Raw genomic sequence first — 9,086 nt, 5'->3', positions numbered from 1 at the left:
TCAGTTTCTGTCTTGTTGATTTATTATGACATCATTGGCTTTGTTGAACATCTCTTCAGCCATTTTCTCATTATATCCTACTATTATGCATATAACAATTTCTGAAAGTATTGAGTTTTTTATTATGTTAAACTATCTTCCGCTGTTCGTACAGGGTCGTTTTGAGATATTGTCATTATCTGGATCATTCATGCCAACGGATAGTGGAGGAACAAGGAGCAGATCTGGTGGGATGAGTGTCTCATTAGCAAGTCCAGATGGACGTGTAGTAGGTGGTGGAGTTGCTGGTCTATTAGTAGCTGCAAGTCCTGTGCAGGCATGTCTTTTATCTTTACAAATTATCATTCTTCTCTTATTTAATTGGTTCAAAATAGAAATGAGAAAATAGAGTACATTCCAAACTTCTGGGAAGCATGCTGTTGATGCACTACAGAACCATCTCGGCAGGATCTCCTTGTAAAAACTGATGATTGTTACAGATTAGTTAGTCAAAGCATTGAGGAGACATTCTGATGTTTTTCCTTTTTGTTGGTATGAATCAGATTGTAGTAGGCAGTTTTCTGTCAGGGAACCAGCATGAGCAGAAGCCTAAGAAACAGAAACATGACTATGTAACAACTGCCACACCAACTGCAGCTGTTCCTATATCTAGTGCAGACCCTAAACTCTCATCTTCCACGTCATTCCGTGGAGATAATTGGTCTTCAATGCCACCAGACTCAAGAAATAAGCCTACTGACATTAATGTATCTTTGCCTGGAGGGTAATATAATACGACTTCACATTGTTGTGCAATATGAGGTTTGTTCCTGACCACCATTGGTAATCAAACTCCATTAGTTGGATCTTTGTTTGGTCTGTAAACATTTGGACTATATGTTAGCACCGGCATGTTGTTTCCCATCAGGAATTTCAGCCCCCCTTTCTTTTTTAGGTAGTATTTATATTAGTTAGCTGAGTGTAGGCTTTGTGCCATGTAGAATAGTTTGATGTAATATCTACACCAGGGTCTGTTCTTTGGAGTGATGTATTGTGATTTCAAAGTTGTTTTAGACATTCAGAACTCATTTCTTCAATGGTTTTGTTAATGTCAATTTTTTCAGAAATGGTTCACCAACCAGAGGTAAAAAAAGGAAAAGAAAAGCCGACTGCATATATATATATAGGAATGTAGGATCATGTTGGTCCTATTTCAAGGTGCCAAACCCTGTTCTAGACCAAGCTCAAGGGAAAAAATTAATTTCAATGTTTACTGCAGGTATCAAAGAATATGATTATCAATTTGAATATCCCATTCCCAGCAAATTTCTTGCTTCAGGGTTTGAAGTTAATTATGGTTAATGATGGCTATCCTCTTGCAATATAAATTGTTTATTCATATTGTGGATATCATGTTTAAAATTTTAATCTAATGACAATAACAACCACCAATACAGATAGAGTGGAGGCTCCTTTTTTGGATGGGGGGACAGCAAATGTCTCAAGTGCCTTGAACGTGCTTCAAAGTTTTGAATTGGCAAAGAAACTGAAAAGAGGGAAAGCAAAAAAAAGAAAAAAAAAAAAAGAAAAAAAAGAAAAAAAAAAAAAGGGAAAGCAATTGAATAATTACAATATTTTAGTTTGTTACCTAAGGTTAATTGGTTAAAATATTACCAAACCTTTTATTCTATAGATACACGGTTGAGTAGCTAGAGCACATGCCATCACGTTGTGACTTGATTAAAAAAATTACCTATGCTATACTTTTCTGAATGAAGAGAAGCCTGGTCCAGATTTTGGTTACAACGAATATATTACCAATGCGGTGGTCAATTCATAGAATTGACTTATTAAATAATTATGTAGAATTCCCTCACTAAAGAACTCATCACACAGATGGATAATTTAAAAAAAATAAAAAATAAATAAAAGAAAGGATTGTATCAACTTTTTGGTCAAATTATTCTTTTTCCTATTTATTAGACATTACAGAAATTCTGTAAACTGATGATATGATAAATTAAACTTGAAACTTCTACGTTTACGGTGAATCCTTCAAGTCTATTGAGCTTATCATCCAAATATTGTCAATAAAACTATTTGTGTATGTGTGGATTTAGCACTAAAAAAAAAAAATTAAATAAAATTAAAAAAAAAAAAAACCTGGAAAGTTAGCTACAGTACTGCATGAAAGCGATTTTTCCATTTATTTTATGTTGGCTGTTAGGCAGGTGTGTGGAGATTTTCTGGCAATACCATGTTCCACAAGCTCCCATGGTATCTTTCATTTTTTTAATAAAATTCCCTCGGTATCTATAATTTTTTTTTTCATTGGAATAATCAGAGCTTGATTTTGTAATTAAATAAATCAGATAGATGAAACCTACACTAGCAAGATTATGGGCCTTCAGGCTCTTGCGGTAAAAAAAGTGTGTTTTTCTCTAAGGGTTTAGATTGACCCCACACACACACATACACAAACAAACAAAGGTTTGCATGACTCTTTATTTTATTTTGGGTAAGTAAAGAGTCCATTTCATGTTTCTAAGCACATTGAGGCCTAGAACCAAGTCAACAATTCATATGCATCTGATCTAATTTAGTTAGCTCAAGTTAAGTTAATTGCCATTCTATCAAGTTCACCCAATAAATAAAAAATAAAAATAAAAATCCAATTAGGATTTAATCATATCCTCAAATCTGGTATTCTGTCATTAAAGGTAATAATTTTTCATATCAAAAGCTGATGCTGTTGAATAGTATTGTTAAAAAAGACAAACCTTGACTTTTATTTTATTTTATATAAATTTAAAAAAGAAAAACTAAAATAAAGGACTCACATGTGTTTATTGTTCTCAATTCACTTAATGTTTTCTTTGTTTTGAAGTAAAATATTTTATGGAAATTGTTTTCCTATTTTCAGATATTTGTTTATGAGTAAAATGTGGTCAAACCTGTAATTCAATAGGATTTAATCATATCCTCAAATCTGGTATTCTATCATTAAGAGTAATAATTTTTCATACAAAAAGTTGGTCGAAGTATTGTAAAAAAAAAGACAAAGCTTGACTTTTATATTATTTTTTATAAATTAAAAAAAAAAAAACTAAGATAAAGGACCCGCACATGTGTTTATTGTTCTCAATTCACTGAACGTTTTGTTTGTTTTAAAGTAAAATATTTTATGAAAATTGTTTTCCTATTTTCAAATATTCGTTTAGGGGTAAAATATAGTCAAACTTGTAATCCAATTATGATTTAATCATATCCTCAAATTAGGTATTCTGTTATTAATTAAGGGTAATAATTTTTCATACAAAAAGCTGGTGCTGTTGAATAGTATTGTTAAAAAAGACAAAGCTTGATTTTTATTTTATTTTTTATAAATTAAAAAAATAAAATAAAAATAAAGAACTCGAACATGTGTTTATTATTCTCAATTCACTTAACGTTTTGTTTGTTTTGAAATAAAATATTTTATGAAAATTGTTTTCTTATTTTCAAATATTTTTTTACAAGTAAAATATGGTTAAACTTGTAAAATATTTTTCGTTAACTCTAAAGTCCTCTATAAAAATATGTAAAACATTTTACATTTAAAATTTTAGTAAAATATTTAAAAAAAAAAAACACAATGACCTCTCTCTCACCCTATTTAGGTGGTTAGGTCATTGGTCTTGTGGTCTGGGCAGTCAATGCAAGCAATTTCGTTACCGAAACCGTCATTTCAATGACCGGTGTTGGTGGGCCAGTGGCCAGAGCAGAGTTGCTACTCCAGAACCTAATTTTGTTCATTTTAGTGACCGAAGTTGCTACTCTAACGACCAATGCTGGCTGTCTTGTCACCGAAGACATTGTTTTGGCGATCTATGCCAAATGTTCAGTAACTGAAGCCACTGTTTTGACTACCTGTGTTAGCAATTTAGTCGTCAGTGTCACCATTCCAGTGGTCTAGTTAATGGCTCCAGTGGTGAACAACTGATTTTGTTGGTTTACTTAAAAAAATTTACTTATCATACTAACCCCTAAAAATGTTCTACTAAAATGTTTTACTAAAAATATTTTACATATAAATTTTTTACCAAAAAAATATTTTATATTTGCTTCAAAACAAAATTAGTATCCGGTGATCAAAACGTGGAACCACCCGAGCGCTACAGTGGTAGCAACATGAATAAAGCTTCGAACTTTTTAAGACACAATTTTATGGTTTTCATTCATTGGTATTTGGTAACTATCACGTCATGAACGTGTTACCGTTACGTGTCATAACTGAGCTATCAAATTCAGACTATTCCCATTTTCAAAACTTCAGCAAGAGTTCATGAACCATACGGATGCGGATACGGCGCAAGGAAATTTCCCAAAAATTACTTAAATCCCAAACAAAAATTGCACAATTAGAGTCGGTGTTATTTCCTTCATGACCCAACCACAGTGTTGGCTTGATGCTAATTGATGAATTATTATGGACGCTAATCTATATATATATATTGTTAGATTTAAAATATATAAATATATATTTTGTCCTTATCTTCTTTTCTTATAATTTTTAAGTTAATAAAAATTTTAATTTGATTACACTCCTAATTCTTCATTTAATTCTTTTATTATTAATTTATCTATAAATTACTATAAATCTTTATTACAATCCAAATTCTTCAACCTTAATTTTAATTTGATTACATTCCAAATCCTCTAGAGTTACTGGATACTCTACAAGATAAAATGCTTTAAATCCCTAGCCTTCTTTTAAAAATAAATTGTTACCACGTCATTGATCCATTAATACATCCTTAAATTAATCTTTCAAAATACAAAAATTGAAAAAGAAAAGTACTCCATTCAACGTTAAACTATTAAACGACATCTTCTAACCGGATGTTCTTCTTCTTTTTGTTTTTTAAACCATCAGCACAAAAGGTCTCATACATTTCAACCTGAATCAAGAGTGAAATCAAATCATCTACAAATGTTTGTTGAAAGAGCAAAGAAACCACATAGCTACGTTTCCACCGGCATCAAGAGTATAATCAAATCGTCCATGGATGTTTATTGAAAGAGCAAAGAAACTCACATGTGCTTTTGATTGATTTTCCCCTTTTTTTTTTTTGAAATCAAGGGTTGGATTGAGAATTCTCAAAGAGTTTGTGTTTGAGGTTATTAGGTAGGGTTAGAGCATTATGTGCGATTTCATTTGAAGAGATTAGCAACCATATCCATGTACGATTTGTTTTGAAGAGATTAACTTTGATGAATCTGGATTTAGATAGGAGTTGTTGATGAATTCTGTGTTTTTAAGGTCGATGATTTCTCAAGGAAAAAAACAAGAAAAAGACAAAGGTTAGACATCATTTAGTAGTCTAACGTTAATAGGAGTTAATATTGTTATTATTTGTTTTTTTAATAAGAAATTATTATTATTTAATTTCTTATAAAAAAATCGTTTCATTTTTTTTTTTTTTTTTTAAAACACCTCACGGATAAACACAAAATTATAATTATTCTTATCAATATTTTTCTATACATCTCTATCAATTTTTTAGATAAATACAAAAACTTAATTGTTGTTATCTTTCCTTCTCTCAATTTCTTTCTCCGTAACTGTTATTTCAATTTCTTCTTTGAAACTTTTTTTTTTTTTGAATGGGAAATCCTTCGTAACTTTGAGCTTATTTGTTTATTAATATTTCTTTCTTTTCAATGCTTCATTTAAGTTACCTTTTTCATTCTAAAAAAAAAAAGTAACTTTTTTTTTTTTTTTAAATTTATATTTCTTTCTTTTCAACGTTCCATTCAAGTTACTTTTTATTTGGTCGTTCAAGCTTTTTTTTTTTTTTTTTTTTTTTGTATTTTATTTTCTTAATTCTTTGTAAGACATTGATTTTATTGCATGTGTTTTTTTGATAAAGTTTATGATAGCTATTTTACTTTTTTGAGGGTTTGATATGATATTTCACTGTGATTATCAATATGTATTTTGAGAGTTTTAATTAGTAACATGTATTCTTCCATGAATATAAATCAAAGAGAAATTTTTGAGAAAAAAATAGTAAAATTGAAGAACCAAAGTTGGTTGACTATTTGAAGCCCACCTTGAAGAAGTAAAAGTAACTTTTTTGTTGGGTTAAGATAATTAAACATTATTATAATTTTTAAAAAATAATTTCAAAATTATATATAAGAAAAAAAATATCTTATTCTTTATATAAACATATTTACCCCATATATATATATAAGTAATAACTTATTAAAAGAGTGCAATAAATATGTTTGTTTTTAGAGTGCATAAGATGATTTATTCTTTTTTCTTTTTTTATATTATTTTTTGCCAATATTATGAAGGAAAATTTGTAAGCTTTGCTCCAAACTTACGTGGATTTGAATTTATCATTAATTTTTTTGCAAAATTTATCATTATTTTAAATGTTTAGTAAATTAGGTTGTTCTTAATTATTAAATTCAAGGTTTTTCTATTTAAATATATGTTGGTAATTAATTGAGCCTTAAAGCTCAATATATATATATATATATATATGATGATGCTATAAAATACTACCTCTAAAATCGTCCATATGGCTCGTCCTAGGAAAAAGATTGAAGGAAGGGCGCAGCCACATTACCTCGTCCATACCCATCAAGCCTCGTCCGTCACAAATTGGGAGAGGACGGACGAGGCAAGCATGTTTACGCTGAGGCACATCCGCCCTTAATTAGGGACGGACGAGCCAAATATTCTAAACTTAGGACCTTACCTATAAATCGAAGACCTCCATTGTTCGTGATAAAGCACCGGTTCAAATAAAGTAACTTCCATGGAAGTTATGGAAGTTACCTCCGACTTTGGTGAATTCTTCGACAATAGGAACAGTTATTAGAGCAAATAACCGTTCCATGCACTATATAAACGCTTCTCTACGTAGAGGTAAGGGATTCTGATTTTTCCTTTTTAGAGGAGAAGAATAAACTCTTAGAAAATTTTCCCTCTATTCCAGATCACTAACTTCATCATCAGAGGACCATAGGCCGGCCTCCACCGGTCTTTTCTCTGACTAAATTTGGTTTTACAGGATAAAATCTTCAAGATTGTCGAAGCCCGAAGATTTTCAACCCACTAATTTTCCAGGATTATCAGTTGGCGCCGTCTGTGGGGAAGTATTTGTCGCTCTTGAACTTGTTTAGTTCTGCGATTTCTTTCTCTCGTGAAAGGGTTGAAATGGTTCGGATTAGATCAAGGGCAACTAGCCCAGGCCCTCAACAGAGTAGAGACGCATCGAGTAATCCTCAACGCGATCGCCAATCTGCACCGGATATGCAGGCCTCGTCTGTCCAACATATGCACTCTATGGCGGCTGCGATGGCGGAGTTAACTCGCCTGAATCAGGACTTACGGAGAGAGGTTAATTTAAGAAGACAGTCACATCGAGAGCATGAAGAAGGAGGGCAAACTCAAAGTCAAGAGGGCAGAGAGAACTTTTAGCATGGGAGTCAATCAAGGGATACCACTTCACGAAGGACATCTGACTTGAAGAAAGAGATGGATTAGATGAAGAAGGCCATGGACGAAATGAAGGAGAATATGAGGAGGGCGAACCAAGTAGAAGATTTGGTTCATAGAACTGACTCTCCCTTTACGGCTTCCATCAATGGCCATCCCCTGCCACCGAAGTTTAAAATGCCTTCTTTAGATTCATACGATGGGAATTGAGATCCTTTTGACCACATTGCCACCTTCAAGACCACTATGCATCTTCAAGGAGTTCCAGATGAAATAATGTGTAGAGCCTTCCCTACCACTCTCAAGGGTCCGGCTAGAGTATGGTTCAGCAAATTACCCCCGAATTCAGTAAGTTCTTTTGGAGAATTAAGCAAGTTGTTTGTTAATAACTTCATAGGGGGTCAGCGTCACAGACGTTCTACTTCCAGTTTGTTAACGATAGAACAGGGGGAAAATGAGAGTTTGCGATCATTTATCACCCGATTCAATAGGGAAGCTTTGACAGTAGACGAGATGGACGACAAATTGCTGTTAGCAGCCTTCCACAACGGAGTCCATTCAGATTTGTTCATCCACAAACTCTATGAGCAAGAGCCACAAACCATGGCGGAGCTCGTCCATTCAGCTCAAAACTTCATGAACACGGAAGATGCGATTATAGCTAAGAAAAGAAAGAGGACAGAGAAAATGGAGACAAATCGCCACTCAGAACACGGCCCCCGTCCAAAGAAGGGTCGGACGAACGACAAAAGAGATCGGGATAAGAAGACGGGACCATCAGCGCGCAACCAGCAATATACCCCATTGAACATGCCACTTGAACAGGTCCTTATGCAAGTCAAGGACAAGCCTTCCCTGAAGTGGCCGAAGAAATTGAAGGGAGATCCCAACAAGCGCAATAGGAACAAGTACTGTCGTTTTCATAAAGACCATGGCCATGACACAGATGAGTGCTTTGATCTGAAGCAGCAGATTGAGAATCTCATAAGCCAAGGGAAGTTGAGAAATTTCCTTGGACGAGATCACAAAGATGAGAAGTTAAAAGGGAAAGTAGAGGAGTCATCGCGACCACCACTGGGCGAGATAAAAGTTATCATTGGGGGAAGTTTAGCAGAACGGTCATCCAAGACGAAGAAAGCATACTTGAAGGAAGTGCAAAGCGTCCAACTTTCAGGATGATCGCCAGGAGCGAAGTCCGCGGACGAACAACAAATTACTTCCATGGATGAGGAAGCTGAGAGAATTCATCAACCACATGACGACGCTATTGTCATCGCTCTACTCATTGCTGATTGCACAACTAGAAGAGTGTTGATAGACAATGGAAGTTCAGCGGACATTCTGTATTACCCAGCCTTTCAGCAGATGAGGATCGGACGAGATCAGCTCTGTCCAGTGCACTCACCTCTAGTAGGTTTTGGAGGAATGAAGGTACAGCCTGTAGGTACTGTTACATTACCAGTGGTGGTAGGAGCATATCCACGACAGTTGACTACTAATGTGAATTTCCTAGTAGTAGATTGCTCGTCATCTTACAATGCAATAATTGGGAGGCCAACCCTAAACAGGTAGAAGGCAGTTACTTCTACTTACCACCTGTCAGTCAAGT

The 9,086-nt window shown here is 33.8% G+C and overlaps 1 protein-coding gene and 1 long non-coding RNA gene across 2 annotated transcripts; both read left to right on the top strand.

Moving 5' to 3' along the window:
• The first annotated feature begins 16 nt into the window (after positions 1 to 16).
• LOC136068953 (uncharacterized) lies at positions 17 to 1,076 on the top strand. The gene is made up of 2 exons (XR_010630255.1): positions 17 to 316; positions 543 to 1,076. It is a non-coding gene; the product is annotated as an uncharacterized LOC136068953 (long non-coding RNA).
• A 6,647-nt stretch (positions 1,077 to 7,723) lies between these two features.
• LOC136068963 (uncharacterized) lies at positions 7,724 to 8,656 on the top strand. Its single transcript, XM_065776907.1, has one exon. The coding sequence runs from the start codon at positions 7,724 to 7,726 to the stop codon at positions 8,654 to 8,656; it is 933 nt and encodes a 310-aa protein (XP_065632979.1).
• Positions 8,657 to 9,086: the final 430 nt, after the last annotated feature.

The sequence above is a fragment of the Quercus suber genome, unplaced genomic scaffold, assembly GCF_002906115.3.
Source record: "Quercus suber isolate HL8 unplaced genomic scaffold, Cork oak 2.0 scaffold_144, whole genome shotgun sequence".
Lineage (NCBI taxonomy): Eukaryota > Viridiplantae > Streptophyta > Magnoliopsida > Fagales > Fagaceae > Quercus > Quercus suber.
This window is presented reverse-complemented; position numbering and strand designations above follow the sequence as displayed.